This window comes from Pan paniscus, chromosome 6, assembly GCF_029289425.2.
Source record: "Pan paniscus chromosome 6, NHGRI_mPanPan1-v2.0_pri, whole genome shotgun sequence".
NCBI classification, from domain to species: Eukaryota; Metazoa; Chordata; class Mammalia; order Primates; family Hominidae; genus Pan; species Pan paniscus.
In genome coordinates this window covers 33,912,722-33,940,134 of record NC_073255.2, presented here as the reverse complement: position 1 = coordinate 33,940,134, position 27,413 = coordinate 33,912,722, and the positions used below count along the sequence as shown (strand labels likewise).

Below are 27,413 nucleotides of genomic sequence, written 5' to 3'. Positions count from 1 at the left end.
TTTTAATTTTTGTTTTTTTGCCTCTCAGCTCCAATCCTACCCTCTTCCCTGTTCTGCCATAGTAGAGCTCTCAGCATTTCTCCTTTGCAGCAAGCACAATATTAAGCTTTGTCAGTAGAGGGTGCTGGAGAGACATTGCAGGAGGAATTTGTCTTCTCTTTCTGTGCCTATGTCCTGCCTTTGGCTTTTTCTTGGCCCCACTGCCTAGTCTGTCAGCAGTGTGTTGAGGTGGGGGGTGGGGACATCCAGTGGCACTCTGCCTTAGCTATGCACCCAGACCACCAAGACTCTTAGCAAGATGATATCCCTGGCTCTGTCCAGGTGATCACCTGGCTGTGGCCCTCCCAGTATGAACACCATACACCCTAGGCCTTGCCGGTGAGCAGGCTCCCGACAGCCCTGCTCTCTCTGCAGCCCTCTCACTAGCCTTGGCCATTTGCACCCCAGAGGGTTGTTCCCTTGTCCCTCCCACTGTGGACACCGTGTGCTCCAGGCTGTGTGCAACCTTTCAGGCAAGGAGGCTCCCAGCCTCCTGAGTCTCTCTGTGTCCACCTGCCAGTCACAGCCCACCTGTTCCTACTTACCCAAGGATGGTTGACCAGCTTTGGACCAGGGTACTCAGTGAACTTCTCAGCTACTCAGAAGGCTGCAACCATACCTTCTCCAACGAGGTCTGGACAGCAGCCTTGGGAAGGGTCCCCTCCCTACCTTATGGGCTTGTCCATCTGTGAGCACTCCCCCTAGCCCAGGGCATTCTTTGGAGTTCTCTTTGTATATGTATGTTTAGTTCCCTGTAATAATGAATACTTCTAGATATTAATATTTCCTTGTTCCTTAGTGGACATAGGAAGCCTACCCAGCATTCTGGTCTTTGGCCAACACTGAGGATGTGGCTGTGGGAGAACAGGCCCCTCTGGTGTTTCATCTTCACTTTTGCCCAAGGGTGTCTGTGATACCCATGGCTGGCTGGGGCAGAGTAAACACTGGAACTTGTAACAGAATTAAAGGTAAATGTTTCCAGGTAAAAAAATAAATTAAATAAAAAATTAAAATGACTCTGTGGTTTTTGACTTCTGATTGGGCCTTAACTGATGCAGGTACCATTCTAAATCTTTCTCCAGCCCTGAGACACCAAGGGCTGGACATGTGGTCTGGCCTAAGGAACGAGTAATAGAAAAGCCTCGGGAGGAAAGGCAGCCAGTCTTTCTGTCTCAGCCCTATTCTGTCTGAGACCACAGGATTCCCTCATCTGCGCTTCATTCTTCTCCCTTGGCAGATCAACATGCTTTGCTTCTCCAGGCACTCGGCCAAGTATGGCCAACCTTTCATTTCCAAGTCTACCTGTCCTTGCATCATGTAGCCAGCAGAGATTAACTAGCACCCACGGCTGCCACAGTCTGGATCACGTCTTCTTCCTTGGTCCAGTCAGCTGAGACTGAAGGTGCTGGGTATTAACCGTGATATAAACATGGCTAGCAGGCTAGCCATGGATGAATGGAGACTCATTTCTTAGAGAAGGGGACATGGACTGGACAGATTTATTAAAATATATCTCAAAATGTATCTAACACAGGTGGATACAAATCCACCAGCAGTGCAACAAAGATTTGGAGATCACAGATAATTGTCTTCTTCAAACTGACTCTATTTATCTTCTCTTTGCTACGTACTTAATGGCATCAGAGATATAGAAGAATAGAGGGTGTCAGAGACAAAATAAAAAGAAAGTAGCTTAAGGTGATGTTATAGATCACCACCCATAGGTATATTTGAACACTCTGCAGAAACTTTTGCATGCCTGATTTCCTTTGTGGAAATGAAATAACATAGAGAGAAAGTAACTAACTTTTGCATCAAGAAGGGAAAGTGAGGTGTCTTCTTCACACCTCCCTGCATCCACCCACTTCCCTATTCCTTATAAAGTATAACTTTCTGGCAGGAGGCACAAAGAGAATAGCCATAACTATCTCATGAAGGAATGAGCCAGGTAGAAAGGTTAGGAAGGAGAAAGTTAGGATTCTAATGGGGTGTAAGCTGGTACAAATCAATGAGACAAGCCAAAACTTGATGAGAGTCAGGAGCTTCGGAATGATGCAAGAAGGCCTCAAAACAAAAAAAGATTTTGAGGCTGGGTGCAGTGGCTCACGCCTATAATCCCAGTACGTTGGGAGGCCAAAGCAGGTGGATCACTTGAGGTCAGAAGTTCGAGACCAGCCTGGCCAACATGGTGCAACCCCGTCTCTAATAAAAATACAAAAATTAGCCGGGGGCTGTGGTAGGTACCTGTAATCCCAGCCACTCCAGAGGCTGAGGCAGGAGAATCGCTTGCACCGGGAAGGTGGAGGTTGCAGTGAGCCAAGTAGTGCCATTGCACTCCAGCCTGGGTAAGAAGAGTGAGACTCCATCTCAAAAACAAAAAACAAAAAAGATTTTGAAAAAATTAATTTTCTGTATGACGGTGCCATGGCAGCAATCATAGTAAAGGAAGATTTAGTGAGTAGTCAACACCAACCACTTGAAATAAAATTTCTTTGAAAAACATGAATGTCTTTAGCAACTTGTGTGTATGTGTTGAGTGTGTGTGTGTAGAATTAAAATGTTATGTACCTATTTAACAATTCTAGTCACAAAATTAATTGCTTTAAATAAAAAGCTCTGCCTTGATTAATACCATTAGTGTAGCAGCTAAAGTATTAGCTGAACTGGGATCTGTATGGCAAAATGGGAGTCCATTTAAACATACTTGTCGGAATTTAAAGACATTTACTTGGGGTACTAATGACGTCAATTAAGGTAGAACACATTACTTAAACCAAGCAAATGATCAGCCTCTGCATATAGAAGTGTGAAGAGGGCCTTAATTAATTTACTAATTGCACTTCTCATCTTAAGCAGTGCCATTGATTTGGATCTGTTAGTGGTTTAGTTGCTGTTTTCTCTAACCAAGCGTGGCATTCCTTATTGGAGATAGGAAGAAAGGGGTGGCTAGGGATATGTAACCAGTCCTGAAGATTGGCAGATGCCTGTCTACTTTAAGTGACTTTCCAGTCCAAAATGTTGCCCTAACACTTGTTGAGATTCCTAAAATTTCCTAGGGTCACTCCAATAAAGTCCTCTTATAAAATACAATCGTGAGGCTGGGTGTGGTGGCTCACGCCTGTAATCCCAGCACTTTGGGAGGCCGAGGCAGGCAGATCATGAGGTTAAGAGTTCGAGACCAGCCTGACCAACATGGTGAAACCCCATCTCTACTAAAAATACAAAAAAAAAAAAAAATAGCTGGGCGTGGTGGTGCACACCTCTAATCCCAGCTACTCAGGAGGCTGAGGCAGGATAATCACTTGAACCTGGGAGGTGGAGGTTGCAGTGAGCTGAGATCACGCTATTGCACTCCAGCATGGGTGACAGAGCAAGACTCCATCTCAAAAAAAAAAAAAAAACAACAATTATGTTTCTTAAAAGTACTGAAATTGGCAAGTTTTTAGCACCCCCCCCCCAATATATTAACTTACTGTTTCAGTGATATGCATATGGTCTGAGCAGAAGGTTATCTCTATTCTCTGTTTTTCTCTGATGCAAAGGAGGCCCTGGGGGATAAGGGCTGATGGAGGATGAGGGTGGAAAGGAAGACTCAGGGCAAAGGTGATGCTGTCCAGGGAGGGTATATCAATCTGGGGAACAATAGGGCAGACAGGATTTAGTACTAGTTTTGTTTCAATGAGTTTCACTTTCTTTGAATGACATTCCATTAAGACATGGAGTAGATTTTTCATCATCATTGTGAATAAGCAATGGAATTTGCTAATGTGAGAAATTGTGAAATTCCTTTTTGTAGAGATTCTGGCAGAATAGATAACTTCTCTTTTTCTGGGCCGTTCCTTCTGGAAGAAACCCTGAGGAAAGAGTGTCCACGTTCATGGGTTGGTCACCAGGGGTCGCCAGAAGAATCGAAAGGGCTTCTGAGGCAAAGCCATAGTTGCTTCTTGTGCTCCAATAAAGGGCCCAGGTTTGTGGGACCCGCGGGCCGACCCTCTTCTGTTGCTAGGGAGACTTCTCACTTAAGTATTTAGGATTCCTTTGTTCTTTCTTTAATATTTAGAACTTTTTTGTCCATTCCCTTTTAATCATCAGTTCTTGCTGCAGGACTTTGACCTTTAAGTCATTAGTAGAGGTTTTATTTTCTTCTTAAATGTGTAGTATGAGGTAATTACTCGTATTTTAGATCTCAGCTCAAATGTTACCCCACCACCACTGGCCTTCTTTACGTACTTAATCTAGTGTCTCTCCATTCCTTTCATATCACTCATTTATTTAGTTACTTGTTTACTGTCTTCCCACACCAGCAGAAAAATCATCAGAGCTGACACTTAAATAGATGTGCCAGGCACTGTTCTCAGTGCTGTGCATATATCGACTCTAAAACTGCATGAAAACCTTAGGAGATAGACATTAATAGTATCCATATTTTCAATCAGAGGACGCTGAAACACAGAGGAGTTAAGTAACTTGCCCAAGGTCACAGAGCTACAAAATAGCATAGCTGGAATTCAAACCTTGGCATTCTGGCTCCAGAATCCATGCTCGTAACTATAAAGTATTCTGCCTGCTCATGGGTAGGAGTTGGTCTGCATCCACAGCCTTAGACAATCCCTGTGAGTAGTTGGCATTGTATGTTAAATGAATTAATACATTGTGGTAAATTCGTAGAGTGCATACTGTTGAGCAAAATAATGGTATGTACTGATATAAAGAGATCTTCACAACATATTGTTAAGTGAATACAGCATATATAGAGTATAGCCTGGTTCTATTTTTGGAAAAAAAACGTGTGTATGTATATTGCATATATAACAGCTACAGGATATGTCTATATGTGTATGTGTAGAGGAGGACCATAGAGAAAAATCTGGAAGGGTAAACATAAGCATCTCCATGATCATCTCTAGGAAGCAGAATTTGTCGGGGAAGAGGGGCTGTTAAAAATACCTTCATTGAAAAAAAAAAAACAACCTTTAGTTAAGAATAAGTACTGTTTTTATAATAGAAAAAGTTTTAAGAAAAATTTTAAAGCTTTTTTTTTGTTTTGAGACGGAGTCTCGCTCTGTCGCCCAGGCTGGAGTGCAGTGGCGCTATTTTGGCTCACTGCAAGCTCCGCCTCCCGGGTTCACGCCATTCTTCTGCCTCAGCCTCCCAAGTAACTGCGACTACAGGTGCCCGCCACCACGCCCAGCTAATTTTTTGTATTTTTATTAGAGACGGGGTTTCACCGTGTTAGCGAGGATGGTTTCAATCTCCTGACCTCGTGATCCACCCACCTCAGCCTCCCAAAGTGCTGGGATTATAGGCATGAGCCACCACGCCCAGCCACATTTTAAAGCTTATTGTCTTGCTTCATACACTCTTGAATTACAACTTCAATATGATAAATGTTTTTAAATTCCTGAATTTTGTAATGCTGTAAATGAACTAAAGTGGTCATTTCTTCATTTGGTCTTAAGTATTGCAATGTGGTTTTGTTCAGGAAGTCTTTTATTCTTTCCAAAGTTGAAAGTTGGCTAAAGGCTGCATTCTCACAGTTGACAGCTGAATATATCACCCTAAGGATTGTCACATAATAACCTCATGCCATTACTATGGACATAATTAATATTATACTGCATATCATGACATTTGATGCCATATTATATTACAAAAGTCTGCATGCTGTGACACAACTGACTCTTGGGGTTTTGGCATTGAACACATATACCTTTATTTTCCAGATCTGACTTTTATGTTTTATTGCAGATAAGGGTGACATTAGTTCACAGGTTGGTTGGCCCATCAAAGTAGAAAGATGTATGTGTGGGCCTTTCTTTAAAAACAGGCTTCTTCCAGGGTTGTTGAGCCTCATTCACCTCCTCCAGGAAAGTAAATCAGGAGCAAAGTCAGCTGAGGCTGGAGGTGTGTACACAGATCTTGTTATTTAAGCATTCCAAGAATGCAGTGTCCTGTGCTTCAAAGTTGCATAATAAAGATGTTTGGCACTGAGGTGTTTGACTTGACTTTGTAGTGTGGGCTCTCAGGGTCAGGCTATTTTTCTGAGTCCAGAGGTCCGGTTCATTGTGCCAGGTCACAGGAAGGGACATGGAAGGCCAAGGGAGGATAGGGTGGAGGATAGGGGAGGACAGGCTGGAGACCAGAGGCCTGAGATATTTAGAGGGCAAACTCTCCATCCACCTTCAGACCCTCGGCGCCGCCTGCACATTAGAACCACCTGGGAGCTTTTGAGAAAGACTGATGAGGCCTCCTCCCCACAGACCAATGGAATTGGAATCTCTGGGATTTGGGCCTAGGCAGTAGTATAAAAATACTACTCTCCAAAAGAGAAAAGCTCTCCAAAATATTTTAATGAGCACATTGCAGCTTCTGGGAGTTCACATGTAGTTTAGGAAGGAAGTGGGGCTGGATATCCGCTGGAATCAGTTGGACTCGTAGCATCTCACACTCCCTGGGAGGCTGGGAAGAGCAGGGGCTACCTTCCACCCAGATCCCATTGTTTTTCCACCTCTCATATGTGTAATTTGCTCCTACTGCTGAGTGAATACAAGTGGAAGGCAGTACTGGTGAGTGGATCTGAGAGGAGATAAAAATCACTTATTTAAACAAACACAGTTAGCTCCACAGGCAGGTTGGGGCAGAGCTGGTTATTTTTATTCAGCACATTAGAGTTTACAACATCATTTCATGTACATTTGCTCCTCAGAGCCTTCAAGCAATCCTGTGAGGCAGGCATTATGGTCATTTGACAGATGAGGAAACTGAGGGCCAGGATGGCACAGCTGTTATGTGGCCAACTGGAACCACAGCCTGTCTGGCTCCCAATTCCAGGGCTCACTCTGCTTCCAAGCAGCAGCTTAAAAAGGCTGTCATTGATTTTCATTTTTTCTGCTTTGACTTATTATTATTATTATTTGAGACAGAATCTTGTTCTGTTGCCCAGGCTGAAGTGTAGTGGCATGATCTCGGCTCACTGGAACCTCTGCCTCCCAGGTTCAGGTGATTCTCCTGCCTCAGACTCTAAAGTAGCTAGGATTACAGGCATCTGCCACCATGCCCAGCTAATTTTTGTATTTTTAGTAGAGATGCGGTTTCACCATATTGGCCAGGCTGGTCTCGAACTCCTGACCTCAGGTGATCTTGCTGCCTTGGCCTCCCAAAGTGCTGGGATCATAGGCATGCGCCACTGTACCCAGCCTCTGCTTTGACTTATAAAACAAAACCCTCATTCTGTTGACTTGTTCATAGACATTTGAACACTTGAGGCAGGGGGATTAACTAGTAAAACTGGTGAGGGAAGTTGTGGGCTACAGGAGCGAGAGTAAAACCACCACACAGCCCACTTTCCTATTCTGTCATTTACAGATAGATTGTGTTCAAGCCATCTACAAATTCCTCGTGATTATCTATTATAGCAATAGCTAATATTTGGAGAACACATACTATACAGCTGAAGTTTATGAAAAGGAATTCATTTAATCCTCCCAGCAAGCATACAGTGTAGCTACTATTATTGATCTTTTTTAAATTTTTATTTTATTTATTATTATTATTATTTTTTTGAGACGGAGTTTTGCTCTTGTTGCCCAGGCTGGAGTGCAATGGCGCAATCTTGGCTCACCGCAATGTCCGCCTCCTGGGTTCAAGCGATTCTCCTGCCTTAGCCTCCCAAGTAGCTGGTATTACAGATGCATGCCACCAGGCCCAGCTAATTTTTTTGTATTTTTAGTAGAGATGGGGTTTCTCCATGTTGGTCAGGCTGGTCTCGAACTCTTGACCTCTGGTGATCCACCCGCCTCGACCTCCCAAAGTGCTGGGATTACAGGCACAAGCCACCGTGCCTGGCCTATTGATCCCGTTTTTATAGGTGGGGAAACTGAGATCCAGAGAGCTTAGGCAACTTGCCGAAAGTTACACACTGGTGGGTAGTAAAGCCTAGATTTGAATCCAAACAGTTTGGGGCAAGAGCTTCCATGCTTATTTGTTATATAATACTGCACTGACCCCTGGAGCTTCAGGCTGCTCATCAGAGGCCCCAGTTGGACTCTTGGCTTCTACAATTTCTACCTGTTTCCTTAGTCATAATAATCATTTATATTTATTGTGCTTTTATCATACATTAGGCATTGTTCGAAGGGCTTTAATTATGTTGCTTAATTTGTTAACGCTCAAGAATGAGCCCAAGAGGTGGCGCCTCGTAGGAGGGGTGTGCCCCAGCTCATGGCCATTCTTACCAGCACCTATCTTGTAGCAGGTCCCCCTGGGCCCCTTTCCAAAGCCGTGAAGGACTCTATCAGGCTCTTGGTGACTGGGAAAGTTCCTCTATGCCCTCTGTGGCCATGGTTAGAACTCTGCTCAGCTCTTCGTGCAGGTCTTGGCGGTGGCATCCCAGTCACCTTCTCTTGAGTCAGTCTTGCCTTCTGCCTCAGCCTTCTCCCGCCATCCAGGTCAATGGAACGCATCCACTCAGACCTTCCAACAACACCTTGATTTGTCTGTATAGCCAGGCCAAGTCAGAGGTGGCGGGATTTTATTCTGGGCTGAAGCCAGGGGATCCTTGCTGACTAACCATCCAACGAGCCATGCCATCATGCAAGGGCCCGCTGTTAGGTCCTGCTAGAAGCCAAGCAGGGGAGCCAAGTAGAGCTTTTTCAGGTGGTTCTGGGGGATTCGCCTGGCGACTGTGCCTTCCTCCCTTTCTAGGTCTGTTCTGGTGAGAGGGTTTCCCTTGTCATTTCCCTTGTGCACAGCTCTGCTGTCTGGCTCTGCTCCTGGCTGGATCCTTCTCAGCTTTCAGGGCTCAGGGCAGCACTCAGACCTCATTGAAGCCTTCGCTAATCACCTTCTCCTTTTCAGCCTCCAGTGACTCTTAAATCACCCATATTTCCTTTTCACACTCTCCAATCATTGTCTTTATTTATTTATTTATTTGAGACAGAGTTTCACTCTTGTTGCTCAGGCTTGAGTACAGTGGTGCTATCTCAGCTCACTGCAACCTCTGCCTCCCTGGTTCAAGGGATTCTCCTGCCTCAGCCTCCCAAGTAGCTGGGATTACAGGTACCCGCCACCACACCCAGCTAATTTTTTGTATTTTTAGTGGAGATGGGGTTTTGCCATGTTGGTCAGGCTAGTCTTGAAGTCCCGAACTAAGGTGATCCACCCGCCTTGGCCTCCCAAAGTGCTGGGATTACAGGCATGAGTCACTGCGCCCAGCCTTGTCTTTATTTCTTACTTACTGCCTACATTGCCCATGCAATTCTAAGTTCCAAGAGGACATGCGTTTTCTTCTTCACTCAATGTTCTGTGTACCTAGCTGCCGGCACTATGCCTGGCCCATAATGGGTGCTCAATAAATACACATTGAATGAAATAGTTGAAAAGGTCTCTGTCATTGAAGGTGATGGTATTGACACTACGGCCAGTAGCTCATTTTCAACATCACCGCCCTGCCAATACCCTTTTCTAGTTTATGTCTCCCACATCTCCTAAATAAATCTGTACCTTGTTCAGGGTTTTGTCGTTGTTATTTGCGTTGGCTAAAGGCCCCTGGGGCTGTCTGCTCCTCCTCATTTTTCCACCATGTTGAATGAAGTTGTCCTGGTCCCTATGGACACGTTCTTTTTTTTTTTTTTTTTTTGAGACAGAGTCTCGCTCTGTCACCCAGGCTGGAGTGCAGTGGTGCAATCTTGGCTCACTGCAACCTCCGTCTCCAGGGTTTGAGCGAGTCTTCTGTCTCTGCCTCCCAAGTAGCTCGGATTACAGGCATGTGCCACCACGCCTGGCTAACTTTTTGTATTTTTAGTAGAGACAGGGTTTCACCATGTTGGCCAGGCTGGTCTTGAACTCCTAACCTCAGGTGATCTGCCTGCCTCGGCCTCCCAAAGTGCTGGGATTACAGGCATGAGGCACCGCGACCAGCTGTGAACATGTTCTTAGTGAGTAAAATCAGAAAGGCGTTTGGGCTCTCAGTGCAGAAGGGAAAGTGTCACTGAGAATGGATTCTTTGTTGTGCCTCTGTTGGGAATATGCGTGTTAAATGGAAGAGTCCCAAATTTTAGTTTAAACAGCTAAAAATATATAACCATGCCCCAGGCAGTATGCTAGATGTCTGGCAGCATGCACAAGCCAAGCATCTACATTTAAGGAGCTTTCTATCTCTTGTTGGGAAAAGACTTGACTGCATGATAAGAAGACACCAGCATACGAGGCACAGCCTCATTCAAAGAACCAAAGATGATCAGTACTTTGCTTATAGTGGAGAGTGGTTACTGAGGTCTGGGGAGGTTTTGTGGGATTTAGTCACAGCCCTGTAACACAGAGAGGATTTGGGTAAGTTTGCTTGTGTGTGTGTTCTGTAGCCTTAAGTGAGTGTTCTGTGTGGTCACTGGTTTTACTGTTTCCTCTAGATACAGCCAGAAGATGCCCCAGTAGTTCTCTGGCTACAGGGTGGGCCGGGAGGTTCATCCATGTTTGGACTCTTTGTGGAACATGGGCCTTATGTTGTCACAAGTAACATGACCTGTAAGTATCCCTTGCACTGTATTTCCTATAGAGTCTTTCATCTGAGCCTCATATCTGCTCCAAAACTAATTTAGAGTAAACACTGAACCACTATGAATAGCTTAACCGTTCCAGATTATCAAAACACAACTTTCTGGCAATGTCCATCCGAGAAGGAGGAGCCTCGGGGTGAGTGTCCTGACTGGGCTGCTTTCTCCCTTGAAATTTGGGTGAAAAGTTCTAATCCGCTTTCTTGCAGTCTGCTGCTGACTCAAGCATTCTGGGTTTGCAAAACAGTTGGTATTTATTACTATTTGGGACAGCTCTTTGCAGTGGACTAATGGGTGGAATTATATTCTTAATTACTCACATGAACTAAACACTTTATGGTTCAGTCACACTCATTATCTGATAACTTGGAAGCAAGACGCTATTCCCGGTGGGGGCTGAGGCGGAGGAAGGATAAAGAAAGAGCAACATCTGGCTGTCACTAAGTTTACCTTCATCTCATTTTTTTTTTTTTTTTTAATTTTGTTTACTTCCCCTGGGTCAGAATTTGGAGTGTGAGCCAGTTTGTGACTCAGTATAAAGGCTTATGTGCCAGTTTTGTTGAAGTAGTTCAAGAGATGGAGCATTAAGGATGATTGATTTAATTGGACATATGGATATTATTGCAGAGGTGGTTGGTGGGTATTTTTTCATGAACCAGCTTTGTTCCAAGCTTTTGTTGGGTTTTGTTTCCAAGCTTTATCTCAGGTGTAGAAACGCTCTGGGCTGGGGGAAAGTAAAGGAGAGGAGTGGGGAGGGTAAAGGTGCAGGTGCCTGTTCCCCACCATGAGAGTGTGCAGCGCTGTTAGAGGGTACGCCAACAGCTCATGAGGACCGTGGGGTGTGTTGGGCTTCTGACCACCATGAGAGTGTGCAGCACTGTTAGAGGGTACGCCAACAGCTCATGAGGACCGTGGGGTGTGTTGGGCTTCTGACCACCATGAGGCCTCGGTGGAATGCTTGTCCACGACTCTATCTCACCCCTCTTCTTTGTTTTCACAGTGCGTGACAGAGACTTCCCCTGGACCACAATGCTCTCCATGCTTTACATTGACAATCCAGTAAGTCCGGGATGACCCTGTGAGCTGTCAGTGCTGGCGTCTCCTGTCTTTTATTTTTTCCTTTTTATTAAGTACATTTAAAAAATAGATTTCGTTTTTCCTTTTGAAAGTAGAATTTAATCTGTAAAATTAAAACCATTTTGAGATTTAGTTTTTCTGTTAACATGTATAATCATATCGGAGTTTGGCAATTTTCCTTGCTGCCTTCTCTCATTTCCTCATTTTTTTTTTTTCTATTGAGATGGAGTCTCGCTCTGTCGCCCAGGCTGGCAGCTCACTGCAACCTCCGCCTCCCCGGTTCAACCTGGTTCTCCTGCCTCAGCCTCCCAAGTAGCTGGGATTACAGGTGTGTGCCACCACACCTGGCTGATTTTTGTATTTTTAGTAGAGATGGGAGCGTGGGGTGGGGGTGTTCACCATGTTAGCCAGTCTGGTCTCAAACTCCTGACCTCAGGTGATCCACCTGCCTTGGCCTCCCAAAATGATAGGATTACAGGTGTGAGCCACCACACCTGGCCCATTTCCTTATTTTTAATCCTATGAGATGTCCTGTTCACTGAATTAGATAACCCAGGAGGAGGAATTCATTTCTTTTCACTAACAGTTTGGGTTCCCTATATCACGGGTTATTATATAGTGTCAGAACTTGTAATCTTTCACAATCGTCTAATCTTTCACATAGAGTTATAGATATAAAAAGTCAAAATGGGTCTCCACTTTTTTTTTTTTAAATTTTTATTTTTTTGAGATGAATCTCACTCTGTCACCCAGACTGGAGTGCAGTTGCACCATCTCAGCTCACTGCAACCTCCACTTCCCAGGTTGAAGCAATTCTCCTGCCTCAGCCTCCTGAATAGCTGGGATTACAGGCTTGAGCCACCATGCCTGGCTAACTTTTGTATTTTTAGTAGAGATGGGATTTCACCGTGTTGGCCAGGCTGGTCTTGATCTCCTGACCTCAAGTGATCCGCCCACCTCAGCCTCCCAAAGTGCTGGGATTATAGGCATGAGCTACCGCTCCTGGCCTCCTTCACTTGTTAAGACAAGCAACATGCTTCATCTCTGGACAAAAAGTGATACTCTCCTTGGGGAGGTCTTCTGATATTGGTTCTGTTAAGGTGCAAAATAGGAGAGAAACTTAGGGTCAGCTTCTACAGATTTGGAGTATCTTTGCCCTCTTAACTAAAATCTTTAACTTCTCTCACTTTTCAGATGGTCCAAAAGAACACAAATAAAAGCGGGAAAAAATGTCAACATGCTCTTTCCCCCACCTCGTTTTGTCAGCCTTCCATTTTCCTCATCCATAACTGTGTATTTAAGTAAAAGATGAATTAAACATCCTTGGGTGTTTGGAAAACAAAAACACAAAAATCTTTATACCAGATAGGGAGTGCATTCCTTATGCAAATTGTTGACATAAAAATAGTAGCTGCTTCTTTTGAATTTGCAGTTCAGTTGTTTGTGAACTTCTAGGTTCTAATAAGAAAATATTAGTTTAAAATTAGTCTTAATTATTTTAAAACTCCTTACCTACTGAAGATGAAATGGCTTAATGGCCATATTTCTTGCAAATAAAGACAAGAAGGGGGAGGAGGAGGAGGAAGAAGAAGAAGAGGAAGACAATGTACAACTACCTTTTTCTCCAGCTAGAGAGTTTCTTTCTTTTTTTTTTGGAGACGGAGTCTCGCTTGGTCACCCAGGCTGGAATGCAGTGGCATGATCTCAGCTCACTGGAATCTCCGCCTCCTGGGCTCAGGTGATTCTTATGCCTCAGCCTCCTGAGTAGCTGGGATTACAGGCGCCCGCCATCATGCCCGGCTAATTTTCGTATTTTTAGTAGAAACGGGGTTTCGCCAGGCTGGTCTCAAACTCCTGACCTCAGGTGTTCCGCCCGCCTCGGCCTCCCAAAGTGCTGGGATTACAGAAGTGAGCCACTGCGCCAACCAAGAGTTTCTTCTTGGCAGGACAGAGCCATGCACTCTCCAGGTTTCACAGAGGAGACAACTTTGGATCTTTTGATACTGTAGCAGGGGATGGAAAAGATGAATCCTTCTTCCTTAAATCAACATCTGGCAGGGTCTCCACTGAGGCACAGGACAGCTCAGCCACTGACCCCAGGGCAAAGCTCTGTGTTGCTGTTTTATTTGGGCTTTAGGGGGTGGAGAGAATAGGTGGCACCCAGCGTCCTCCTGGGAGGAGGGCTAAAGGCATAGGGGGGCAACGGCAAAAATCTGAAGTCTGAGCTTGGCCTTTGGAACAAGGTCACCTTCCAGTGTGGGACCTCTCTGCAGGTCCCTAAGGCATGTGTTTCTTTGTGTTTATACCTGCGTGTTTATTTCTCCTGCAGGTGGGCACAGGCTTCAGTTTTACTGATGATACCCACGGATATGCAGTCAATGAGGACAATGTAGCACGGGATTTATACAGGTAAAATGCTCCTGCTTTCTCTTGGCCTTCCTAAGACCAAACATTTTTCTATCTCAACAGGAAAATTATTCTAGTGTTGGAATTTTTATTGACTGAGCCTTATAGTCCAATTCCTGAAGATAATTTAAGGATATTTTCACATCCACACACACAGAGCAGAATTTTTCAATTAAAGATTATTTTTTAAACCTTTCAACCAGACACCTGAAAGGTTTCTACTTGTTTTCCAAATTTGTATTTAACTTTGTATTTGCAGGGAGACAACATCTTTTCAGATATTTGTTTGTTTCTCAGGATTCTTCTTTTCGTGGCTTTTGGATGCAATTTTTTACTTTTTGCTTCTATTTCATGACTTTTCCAGGCTGAAAACTTAGCTTGTTAGTCTCTAGTATTCTCTCTTCTTCTTATGAAAGTTTTGTTTTGCTTAAAAAAAAAAAAAAAAAAAAAAAAGGAAAAATGTAAAGTTGTAAGTCTGGCCAAACAGTGTCCATATAATTTCTCCCTTTCTTTTTTCACTCATATTAATCATTGCTATTTTTAGCATTTTTAAAAAAGCAAGTGACCTTTCTTATTTGGTCAGATTTTTCCAGTCTACAAATTATTACTAGAGACCAAGTCCTAGATTCTTTCTGGTCACTAGGGCACCGCTTTATGTATTATAACAATTTACTAAAAGAACCCTAGTGGCCAGAAGGAGTTAACTAGCTCCCTACCCCACACCTCCACCAAGCACTCTGTTAATTACTACCAATCCCCAAAGCGAAAGTGCATCTAATAGGAGTCAGAGTTTGCTGATCTCTGACAAAAGCTTTCCGTTTTACTTTTCTTTCTCTCTGAGGCAGATGGGTGGCCGGGGGGAGAGAAGAAAGAACTACTTCCAAGCCCCTTTCCCAAAGATCTCTCCCTCTGCCCACCCAGAAAAGAATATGGCTGTTGTCCTCTCCACTTTTTTCACATGTTCCATGATTCGATCACTTCTATTCAGTTTCTAGGGGGATGCCCAGGGCCCCACACTTCTGCTTCCACATACAGTGGGGTCCTAGGGACATATTTGCCAAGATGCTGACGGGGTGTTCCCCCCAGCACCTCCTCCCCTTCCCTCCACAGACGTAACGGATGGCAGTCCTCCTCACAGGCTTCTTCAGAGCCAGGGCCAGGGCTCTCTTGGCACTGTGTGCTCTCTTTCTTCAGATTAGAAACCTACTCCCTGCCCCCACCTCCCATCCCTCTTTGGTTTAAATCCAAACAAGCTCAGTGGTTAACTAGCAAACACCCTGAGGGCAGAGGTTCTGTATTGAAGAGATGCATCGGGCCCCCTCTAAGACAGAGCATCACTGCCAAGCCGTTTCTGTCTTTCCTTCCCCTCCCCCAAAGACAGTTACAGCTTCCAGTTGCCCCTCCATATGGGGATGTCGACTGCTGACATGTGGTCCATCTCCTCTTTCCTGACATGTAAAGGGAACCTATTTCAAAGCATCCATTGTTTATAGCTGTTGTAGTTCTTTTTGCTTCAGGCTCTTAGAACTGGAAAATAGCTAATCAAGGGTGGTGCAGAAAACTGATTTCAGCTGTTTCCTTTATAGTTTACACTATTCCTTTCCCTTTGTGACCACATTCTTCTCTCCAGCTCTCCAGATGGGTGTTTGGAATAAGAGGGTCGCTTCAAAACCTGCAAATGGGCTAATACAGGTTTAAAGAGTGGAGCTTTCATTTTCTCCCTTTGAAAACCAACTTTCTTTTTTCAGAAAATCTCATTCTTTTTGACTATTAATAGTGCATGGCTGTAAGGAGACATTTACCGTTCACAGTTTTGCTGCTTTTGTATTTGGAAATAAAACTTTTTCACGAACAAGATGTTAAAATACTCTCCCCTCTTTTCTTATTTGGAATATGCTATTTAGTCACAATGCCTCTCTGGTTTAAAACAAATTATGAAATGTATTAACTTTGATTTGGAGTACACTAGCTGGTGCCAATCTCCTTCTGCCATTGTTTACCAATTGCCTATTATGTGCCAGCTGCTGTTCTTGGTGCTGGTGAGACAGTAGTAAGCAGTCCTCAAAGCCCCTGCCCTCCTGGTGCTCAGTCTAGTGGTGGACCTATAGTTATTTTCTTAGCAGCCAAATGGAAGTGCTGCTATAGTTTTCTCCTACATGTTGGTTTGCAATGGGAAATGATATGTAGTGTTGCTAAACAAAGCTTCATAGCAATGCAGCTAGGAAGCAGGCTTCCTATATTAAATGAGAAAACTCTGTGTCCTGTGCCAGGTGGAGAGGATCATGGCTCAGCCTTGCTAGATGTAGAGTGAATGCAGAAGAGGCTCCCTTCACGGGCTCCAACAGAGCAGCACTGCCAGGATTCCTGTTGCTGAGCTTGTATCGGTCCAGTGCAAGGCAGATGAGCCCCAAAGTGGGGCTTAGCCTGTGAGGGGTTTTGGCTTTGCCCAGGAAAGAATTCAAGGGTGGCCAGGTGTGGTGGCTCACACCTGTAATCCCAGCACTTTGGGAGGCCGAGGCAGGCAGATCACCTGAGGTCAGGAGTTCCAGACCAGCCTGACCAACATGGAGAAACCCCATCTCTACTAAAAATAGAAAAATTAGCTGGGCTTGGTGGTGCATGCCTATAATCCCAGCTACTTGGGAGGCTGAGGCAGGAGAATCACTTGAACCTGGGAGGCAGAGGTTGTGGTGAGCCGAGATCACACCATTGCACTCCAGCTTGGGCAACAAGAGTGAAACTCCATCTCAATTAAAAAAAAAAAAAAAAAAAGAATTCAATGGTGAGATGGAGGTAGAAGAAAACAGCTTTATTGAAGGGGCAGTGTTACAGCTCCGTGTCTGCTCCTGCAGGGGTACTGCCTAGTCCGAGTAGCAGCTTAGGGCAATTTTGCAGTTGTATTTAAACCCACTTTTAATTACATGCAGATTAAGGGTTGGTTCATGCAGAATTTTCTAGGGAATGGATAGTAGCTTTTGAGTCTTTGGGTCATTGCCATGGAAAGGGGTGGTAACGCCTGGGTGTTGCCATCACAATGGCAAACTGACATGGGGCACTGATAGGCATGTCTTATGGAAAGCTGCTTCCACCCAGGCCCTGTCTTAGCTAGTCCTCAATTTGATCCAGTGTCCAAGCCCTACCTTTGTAGTTGAGTCCCACCTCTTACCTCAAGTCCACTGCCAGTGACTGTAGGTACACTTTGCTTGGCTTTTGTTGGCATGGAACTTTTGCTTAGATTATCTGAAACTCGATTATCCTGAATGTTGCTTGTGTTTATGATTATGCTTCTGACTCCATTAGAACTGACCAGATTCCAGTGCTGTCTTTGGGTCTACAATGCATGATCATGTCCACTCACCTTTTCTGCCCTGCATCCACCCAATCTCTGTTTAAAAACTTATCTGAGGAATAATTTTCTCCTAGTCATTCTTCCTTGCAATCTGTTTCTCTTTTTGGTCCTTTAAGGTACCTTTCTGCGAGCAGAGAGCCCTTAACTAAAATTCTGTTTATGAGACAAGTCCTTAGCACAATGCCAGCAAGGTGGCCAAATGGAATCACCAAGAAGAAGCATGCTTCTTGTGCCATGTAGCTCCTGTACCTGAATAAATGCATGGAGTGTGCACTTGTGAACACACATGCTTATGTATTATTATTATTATTATTATTGTTATTATTATTATTATTATTGAGACGGAGTCTCACTATGTCGCCAGGCTGGAGTGCAGTGGTGTGATCTCGGCTCACTGCCACCTCTGCCTCCCAGGTTCAAGCAATTCTCCTGCCTCAGCCTCCTGAGTAGCTGGGACTACAGGCGCCCACCACCACACCCAGATAATTTTTGTATTTTCAGTAGAAACGGGGTTTCACCATGTTGGCCAGAATGGTCTCAATCTCTTGACCTCGTGATCTGTCCGCCTCGGCCTCCCACAGGTGTGAGCCACCGCGCCCGGCCACTTATGTATTATATATATGTTTAGCAGATCTGCTTCTAAAATTTGTAATTTCATGTGGGCTTGATTCTAGATTCTATTTTCTAGAAAATGCTCACCATGTAATAAGAAGAGTTCTTGACTAAAATACAGTTAAATGAGCAAATGGCATATGTAAATCTAATTTACTAAATTTACTTTTTTCATTCTTCACTCTCTTTTAAGAAACGGGAGTGCTACCACGCTACCAAGTGCTTGCTTAAAAAAAATAGCCAGTTTTTTGGCTGTGAAATAAAAACTGTGAAATTGAAACTCGATGATAACTTCCTCAAGTGGAACTTGAGCTGGAGAATCCTGCCATTTTCGAGATAGAAGTAACCTGGGAGATTATCTCCGACCAAGATTATCAGATAAAACACAAAATACCCAGTTAAATTTGAATTTCAGATAAACAACAAATAACATTTTAATGTAAGTATATTCCATGCAGTATTTGGGACATACTTATACTAAGCCATTATTTGTTATCTGAAATTCAAAATTAAGCCATGTCTTATGTTTTCATTTGCTAAATCCAGCAACCCTAATGACTCTCCAGCAAATACTACAAGGAAATAAGCTTTAAGCTAAAGCCAAAGGCTTAATTGAGATTTACTATGCTAAATTATCTACTGCCATTCCAACAAGCAGGAAGAGAGAAAAGGAAGTAGATTTTAGCCTGAAGGTTGGAGAGGGAAGGGTGGAGAATGAATGCCTATTTTTATCTGCACTCTAAAGCCAGCTTATTGCCAGCACAAACATAGAAGCTATAAAATGCAGCTTCTCAGATTTAGTTGCTACAAAGGCCACTATAAATAATGAATACAGAAATACACCGAAACTCTACAGTAGTGTTTCATGGTGAATTTTTATGCAGCCTTTGAAAATTAAATATAGCTAGGATCATGGTGATTGTAATGACCCAATTTTGCCTCTTTGTAACCCTTGAACTTCGCCATCCTCCTGGGTTTTCAGAGCCTCCTTGCCTTTCATCTTCCCTGGATGGTTCATGGCTTTTAGTCTCTCAGCAGGAAACTGGGCCAAAAACCTCCCCTAGCTTCGCAGGCACTGCAGTCTGGGTCAAAACACTCGTAGAGCTACTGAGTTTCACAAGTTTTTGTTTTCCTTTTTTTGAAATATTTTGTTCAGGTAAAGAATCATTTAAAAATCCACTGTCTTCTTGCTTATTATGAAATCACTCCTTGAGTCTGTTAAAATCTATTTCATCACTGAAGTGGCTATTGGCATTCTTTTTTTTTTTTTTTTTTTGAGACAGAGTCTTACTCTGTTGCCCAGGCTGGAGTGCAATGGCGCAATCTCAGCTCACTGCAACCTCAGCCTCCCTGGTTGAAGTGATTCTTCTGTCTCAGCCTCCTGAGTAGCTGGGACTACAGGCGCGCACCACCATGCCTGGCTAATTTTTGTATTTTTAGTACAGATGGGGTTTCACTATGTTGGCTAGGCTGGTCTCGAACTCCTGACCTCGTTATCCGCCCACCTTAGCCTCCCAAAGTCCTGGTATTATAGGCGTGAGCCACCACCCTGGCCGGCTGTTAGCATTCTTTAGTAAATGTGTTTTTCTTTTTTTTAGCCCAGAGCCTACTGTACATTTGTTTCAATATCTGTGGCCATTTGCTGTTTTTCTTTTAAATTATAGTCATCTTACAGCTTTTCTGTTCTTTGGTTATTAACATGTGACATTCTTGGAGCTCCATCAGAAATGTTCAGAGTCCCCCACAGTGGGGGTTGGTAAGCAACTAAGATTTTCCTTACTTCACCACAAACCCGGGCTAATGGGATCATAAAGTTTGCAGAACTACCTCCAAGAATTGCTACGTAACATGTGAAACCTGTATTATTTGCTCAAGGTGCCCTCAACAGTTAGATGATCCAAACTGGTAAATCAGTAATTTGGAAACATGCCCAGAGTATTGATGTCCACTTGTCCAAACTTCTTATTATCACAAAGTAAGCCCACATGTATTGTGTAAATAAAATGTCCTACAGGAGCTCATAGCAGAGTGGTATCTTATTTCAAGTGTGAAACCTATTGCCAAAGAGTTAGATTTGATATCCTAGCATGAAGAGATCCTGAATCATTTTTCTGATTAATTTGTGTTGTTGTTGTTCTTCTTTTTGCAGTGCACTAATTCAGTTTTTCCAGATATTTCCTGAATATAAAAATAATGACTTTTATGTCACTGGGGAGGTAAGTAGAAGTCACGTTTCCTTGTGTGCTTCAAACATCACCGGAACTGACATATATTATGAGTGTAGTTTGTTCATTTAAAATCTATATATGTATATACATGTACACATACATATCAATATTGATTCAGCCTTTATTCAAAATTCTCCCAATTATCAAAATGCCCTTCATTTTTTTTCTTTTTTTTTTTTTTTTAGTTGGAGTTTTGCTCTTGTTGCCAAGGGCTGGAGTGCAGTGGCGTGATCTCGGCTCACTGCAACCTGCGCCTCCCGGGTTCAAGCAATTCTCCTGCCTCAGCCTCCTGAGTAGCTGAGATTACAGGCGCCTGCCACCACGCATGGCTAATTTTTGTATTTTTAGTAGAGATGGGGTTTCACCATGTTGGCCAGGCTGGTCTTGAACTCCTGACCTCATGATCTGCCCACCTCGGCCTCCCAAAGTGCTGGGATTACAGGCATGAGCCACCACGCCCAGCCCTTTCATAACATTTTTAAAATCCCAGGGCCCAATGCATGCTCACATATTACCATGGGTGCACAAGGTAGGCTCAGTCACCTGCCTTGTTTGTTGTCCTCATCATTCATCATGATGATTTGAAGAGTCCAGGCCAGGTGCTTTGTAGAATGTCCCATTTTCTGAATTTGTCTGATTTTTTCCTCAGTGCTTAGGTTATGTCAAAACATTTGAGCAAGATCATTACATAGATGGTGTGTACTTTCTGGTGTGTCACATCAGGAGGCACATGAAGTCAGTTTGTCCCACTGTTGGTGATGCTAAACTGGATCACTGCGTCAAGGTGGTGTCTGCCAGATCTTGCCATTGTGAAGGCACCTGTTTATGTTTGTAATTAATTCATAATTCAAGACCATTCAAACACTGTTTCCTCAAAAAATGCCATCCAGTAGTTTTAGCATCCACTGATCTCTGTCTGAATCAGTTATTACACTGGGGGTGATAAAATGGTGATTTTTCTAATGTATCTTTCTGTGGATATCACCTGGCATTCTTCCATAGGGAAGATTTTTCCCTTTTCCTCCTATTACTTACATTTAAAAATAGTACTGTGGATTCACAGATTGTTATTTCTGTTTGATCTGTTAAAATTTGTTTTTTGCTTTTGATGCTTACATTGCTTTAAATTTGGTCACTGGGAACCCCTTCAGTTGGCTCCTGTGCCCTTTTGACCAGTCCCCATTAGCCTCCAAGCATGTCCTTGCTTTTTGACACAAAGGTATGTTCCAGAAGCATCTTGTACTTCTTGTACTTTCCCTGCCCTAGCCTTGGAATCAGTCAGTTCTTCACAGAATGCTGTTTCTTTTTCCTGGGGAATGGCATTTAAAAAGCAAGTGCTAAGCACTAAGTAGCCCATTGCTGCTGGGATGTCATTGCTTTTAGACTGTCTGTGGGCAGAGCTAGGAAACAAAATGACTTCATACTGATACCCATAATTCTAATTCCATACCACAAGGTTCTCTTCTCTTTTCTCTGTTCTGTATTTTTTTACCCCTTCTCCCACATTGAGGGCTGTGGTTCCTAATGGCATCAGTGTGTTTCCTCTTTTGATTGCTTTTACAATATGCCCAAAATGGTTTCAGAATTACTACATGAGTACCATTACCAACAAGAAACATCAAAATTACTTTTAATATCTTTTGCTGCAATGATTTTTATCCTTAAATTGTATCTCACTACACACCTGTAAACAAAGTACTGTGTTTAAAAGTTAAAAGAATTCTATTTTTAAGGGAGATTATGTTAAAATTTAATATACAGTTACATTCATTTGTCTATGTTGGTTTCAGTTTTAGGGTTTGCTTTTTTCATCCTTTTTAAGATTATTTTAAAAATGTGTACCAGCCAATCATTTGAGAACACAGGTGCAGTTCTAGGTGCTAGGAACATAATGGTGAATAACACTGAAAAACAACAAAAAAATCCATGCCCTACATTCTAGAGAGGTAGGCAGTGATAACTAAAATATGTGCTAGGTACCACCATCAGGCAGGGACAAGTGTCATGAAAGAGATGCAGTAGGGCAAGGGCTGGAGAGTGAAGGAGGTGCTATTTTGGATAAGATTGTCTGACAAGGAGATAATGAGCAGAACTCTGAATGATGTGGTGGGGTAATTTCTGCAGTATCTGTAAGAAGAGCTTTCCTGGCAGAAGGAACAATGAATGCAAAGACTCTCCAGTGGGGACAGGCTTGGCAGGTTCAAGGAAAAGCACAGAGCTGCCGTGGTAGGAGCTGAGCAGAAAGAGGCCAGTGGATCCTTCAGGGCCCGGCTGCCTGTGGCAGAGTTTGGACTTTATTCTAACGGTAATGGGAAACCATTGAGGGTCCAGTGTTCACTGAAAGAACATTTAGAATTGAATTCAACTGAGCACAGATATATTGAGTATCTGCTATGTTTGAGGCACTGGACAAATATTAGGAATTCAGTGATTTATGAGATATTGACTCTGCCCTAAATCTGAAGGTCGAATAATTACAATACAGATGAAAGGCACAATTAGAGAAATATTATCTCTGATCCACGAGTCTTGAAAAAAGAAAAAAAAGTTAAGGAAAAAATTAGACAAGTAACTGTAAAGACTAATAGCCCCAGGAAAGGTACCAGTAGCTACCTCAGTGTGGGATCCTCAGGAAAGGCCAAGCAGAGGAGGTGACAATTAAACCGGGTTTTGAAGGATAAATAAGGGTGTGTTAGTTAAGGCTCTTGGTTGCAAGTGACAGAAACCCTATTTAAAGCAGCTTTAGTGAAACAGGGCATTGACTGATTTAACGTCAGGTGTGGCTGGACCTGGGTGCCCTTACTTTGTCATCAGGATTCTGCCTGTCATTCTTTCCTGATCTATGTACTTGGCTTGGTACTTTTCTGGTTTCATTCTCAGGCAAGTTCTTTTCATGTGGTACTCCTGCTTCTCCATCCATCCCAGGGTAGGTATAGCCTATCCATTCAACTTCCCTTTCCCAGTAATTCCAGCCCTGCAGATTCCTGAATCTCAGATGATCCACTTGGATCCCATGCCTATCCTAGAACCACCAGCTGGACCCAGGTGGTTGGAATATACAAATTGGCCAGAATGGTGCCTGAGGCCCACTCCACACCCTGGGAGGGTAGGGACCAGGATGAGGGGCCCTCACACTCTGAACCATAAGGCCTGAGAGTGGGAAATGAGTGGTCTCCAGAGGAAGATCCAAGTGATGATGCCAGAGGAAGGGCTGTAAAGATGCTGGCAAGCACATCTGCGATGTCCACCTTCAGCGAGGGAAAGAGAAAAATGGTCCGAGTTTTTCCATGGGAATGGCAAGTAACTGGAACTAGCAACTTCTTCTCTCTTTCTTCTCTTTATAAGCTATTTGGAAGGGATGTTCTGACTGATTAGCATACTACACTTTAGGTTTTTTTAAGCCAGTTATGCAGTCAGGACAACTTAGAACCTCTCCTGATAATTTCTGCCTGTTCCTTGTCTTTTAACCAATTTCAGAACCAGGTTAGGGAAGTGAATAGGAAGTGACACTCCCATTATTTGGCAACAACCCTGGAAAATGCCCATTCTCCACCTCCCACAGAAGAGTGATCTACTTCGTGTGTAATGCCTTGTCTTGGAAATAATGTGGTGATGTTGTTAACCATGATGTTGATGTTGATACAAACCATGATGTTTGGCAAAGCTGCCAAATCCCAGATGAAAAATTTGACTTGGTTATTTCACATCTGCCTTGTGGTTTTATGCATATAATTTCCTAATGTGTGTAGAAAAGGACAGTTTTCTTTTTACCTTCCTTGCTGCCAGGATGAATACTTTTAAGGAAACCTGTGCCTTCTGAGTGGTGAAGGAAGATGTGAGGTAGAGATGCCATTGTCAGGAGGTATCATCCTCCCCGGACTACGTGGGATACGTTCAGTCTGGGGGCACTGCTCTTTCCAGAAGAAAAAACACTAAATAATGATGCCTTGATGGTTTATTATGAATATTAGAATATTATGAATATTTATTCAGTCTAGTTTGTCCCATCTGGGTTGTCTTCTGTTTTAAGGCCATGTGGCAGAAAAGAGAAGTGGAAGGCGTTCTGGATTAATCATTAGGAGACCTGGGATTCAGGGCTGGCTTTGCTCCTCCCTGGATGATTTCGGGAAAGTCTTTCAGCCTCCCTGGGCCTCTGCTTTTCATCTAACAATCAGATGAGTTGTTAAATTAGATCACTTCCAGGGATATTTTGCTTTACTAGAAAGTTCAAATTCAGTTATCTAGACCCACTCTTTAAGCATCTGTATGTAATTGCAGTTTTAACGTAATACCTACCCATTTTCCCTCTCGCTGCTGCCACCACACACAAAAAAATTGTTCTAGATTTTTCAAGAAAGAAAATTCCTTTCTCTTCTAAATTCTTAATTTTCTCACACTCTTAGGAAAGCTGAATAGTGCTGCTGAGTTTGTAGAGCCATCTTCAAAAAATAAATGCACAAATTCAGAAATGGTTCTCTGCTTTTCAATGTAAATGCACCAGACCTAAATATCTTCACATTTGTGTGCTATGAATGAGAGGAGCCTGATGCTCAAGGGGTCTGGAGCAGCTGTTCAGAACCTTGATTTGGTGTAAAGCAGTCTGGAAATAATAATAGTACCTACTGCATAGGGTTGTTTTGAGCATTTAATTAGATAACCCTCCTCAGATATTAGCATAGTGACTGGCTGTGGTGAGTACCCAACACATGATGACTATTATTACCATTCATGCTGAAAAGCTGGGCTAATATATTATGACTCCCAAGCATACAGCCTAATGCCTGGAGACAAGAGCTGAAGTGTTAATAGAAGCTCCGCTAACTCGTTGCTGGGATATGGCATTTCCCCCTCTACTCTGTGTCTATTATTTTGAAATCATTTTTAAAAGCAATAGTTACTTTTTGTCTAAAAAAAATGGAGCTTAGCAGTTGACATTAGAGGTTGTGCTTGTTTTTTATATGGACAGCAGCAAAATGTGTCAGGACCCACCCCAGGCTCCCTGCCTCACCGTGTGGACGATGGTGTGGCCACACCAGAGAAAGTGGCGTGGGCCTGCCCTCAGTGCAAAGGAAAGGGGAGAAGCTGCTTTGTCTTCTTCCTCCTCCTCTTCATTTCTGCCCAGAACACCAACTGGAATTAATTTTCTCTAAAAAGAGACAAATGTGTCTGTAAATCACCCTCCTCAAGGCATGAAAAAAATATACTTCAAAAAGAGAAACAAGCGGTGTTTAATTCCCATAATTAACTTTCTTTATAAGTGTTATCCTTTCTGAGCCAGTAGCTATTAGTGAGATTGCCCTTGTTCTTGAGGCACAGACACATTTAGCATCCTCTCAATTGTACGTGAGCCCAGGTAGAAGTTAAAGCAAAACAGCCCTCACGGGAAGGCAGGTAGGTGACAGGATCAGGGGGACCGCCCATTGTTCTCTGAGCCTGTGGCTTTATGTGCCGCTCAAGGGAAAGAGTCAGTGCACGTGGGAGGTTGTGGCAGTGGATGGGAACACTTCCAAACTAGCAGGGCATGTGGTTAAAACAGGACATCTCTTCTCCATCAGCAAAAACGGGCAGACTCTCTTTATAAACAGTTTTGCAACCATAATTTATTTGAGGACCCAATAGAGACAAAACTTTGAAGCTATTTAAAAATGAATTAGGGAGCTTAATGGGACACTTTATCTTCATCTGCATGGGTGAAGTCCCTGTTGGAAGTACAGTGTCTGACAACCTTTATTGAAATCATCATGGCCCATTGGGTTAGGTGGCAAGCTCCCAGTATGCGAGAGCCATGTTTGTTTCTTATTCAATACTAAGCACAGTGCTTAATGAATATTATAGAATGGAGTTCATGCATGGCTGCCTTTAGATAAAATAAAAATATTGATATTTCTTTCCTGCATCTTTTCACCTACTTTTTTTTTTTTTTTGAGACAAAGTGTCACTCTGATGCCTAAGCTGGAGTGCAGCATTGCCATCTCAGCTCACTGCACCCTCCAGTTCCCGGGTTCAGGTGATTCTCCTGCCTCAGCCTCCCGAGTAGCTGGGATTACAGGCACATGCCACCATGCCCGCCTAATTTTTGTATTTTTAGTAGAGATGGGGTTTCACTATGTTGGACAGGCTGGCCTTGAACTCCTGACTGGGTGATCCGCCCACCTCAGTCTCCCAAAGTGCTGAGATTACAGGTGTAAGCCACTGTGCCCAGCCCCTTTCTTTTTAAAAAATTTTTATTTTAGGTTTGGGGGTACATGTGAAGGTTTGTTACATAGACAAACACGTGTCATAGGGGTTTGTTGTACATATTATTACATCACCCAGGTATTAAGCTCAGTACCCAATAGTGATCTTTTCTGCTCCTCTCGCCTCCCTTTCATTGCCCTTCTCTCCCTGTACTATGTCCCAGGCCCTGGGGACTCTCCTTTGGCCTCCGTTGTTTTCCAGGGCCATCTTCCCACCTCAGCCATCCTCTCCTCAGTCTATTGTGCACAGCTTCTATTTCTCCATGCTTCTTCCATCTGTATCATGATTGTTCTGTTTCTGTCCCCCATTCTGACTTGTTATCAGCTCATTGTTCCATAGAAAGGATCTGATAAATTAAACCCAATAGGGTGGACTCTCAACATGTTTGCATTTGAGTAGAGAGCAGAGCCTACCTGATGGGTAGATATTTGTAATAGGGTAATTTCAAGCACTGACATGCAAACAGAGGGGTGGCAACCAAGGTGGGGTGGGAGAGCGATTCTAGAAGTAGGCCTATAATTATTAGCATTCTATGTAAGCCTGTACCATCATCCTGTTAGCCTGGGCTTGGGATCATGTAATTTGATGGCTAGAAGTGATACTTCAAGAACATCTAGTTCACGTATTTTATCTGTAGATTTTACTAGAGAATATTTATTGAGAATGGACTGTATGGTAGACATCATGCTAAGCACTATTTTATGCATTACCTCATTTAATCCTAACAGTTGCCTTATGAAATAGGTGCTATGATTATTCTTCCCATTTTACAGGTGAGGTGACCGAGGCTTAGTGAGGTTAGGTATGCCTTACCAAGGTCACCCAGCCAGAAAGTGGAGGAGCCAGCATTGGAACCTAAGCAGTCAGACTCCAGAGCCTGAAGATGGTGGTGAAGAAATGAGCTAGTGGTACAGC

General features: G+C 43.4%; 1 protein-coding gene across 7 annotated transcripts in view; it reads left to right on the top strand.

The window, feature by feature from the left end:
• The window catches only part of CPVL (carboxypeptidase vitellogenic like), a 189,739-nt gene that overhangs the window by 71,831 nt on the left and 90,495 nt on the right, over nucleotides 1–27,413 (top strand). For all 7 annotated transcript variants that reach the window (XM_034963852.3, XM_055115811.2, XM_003807887.5 and 4 more), the window contains 4 exons: nucleotides 10,446–10,560; nucleotides 11,590–11,648; nucleotides 13,996–14,075; nucleotides 20,183–20,249. In XM_034963852.3, coding sequence (XP_034819743.1) covers nucleotides 10,446–10,560; nucleotides 11,590–11,648; nucleotides 13,996–14,075; nucleotides 20,183–20,249 — 321 coding nt within the window. The remainder of the gene's footprint in view (nucleotides 1–10,445; nucleotides 10,561–11,589; nucleotides 11,649–13,995; nucleotides 14,076–20,182; nucleotides 20,250–27,413) is intronic.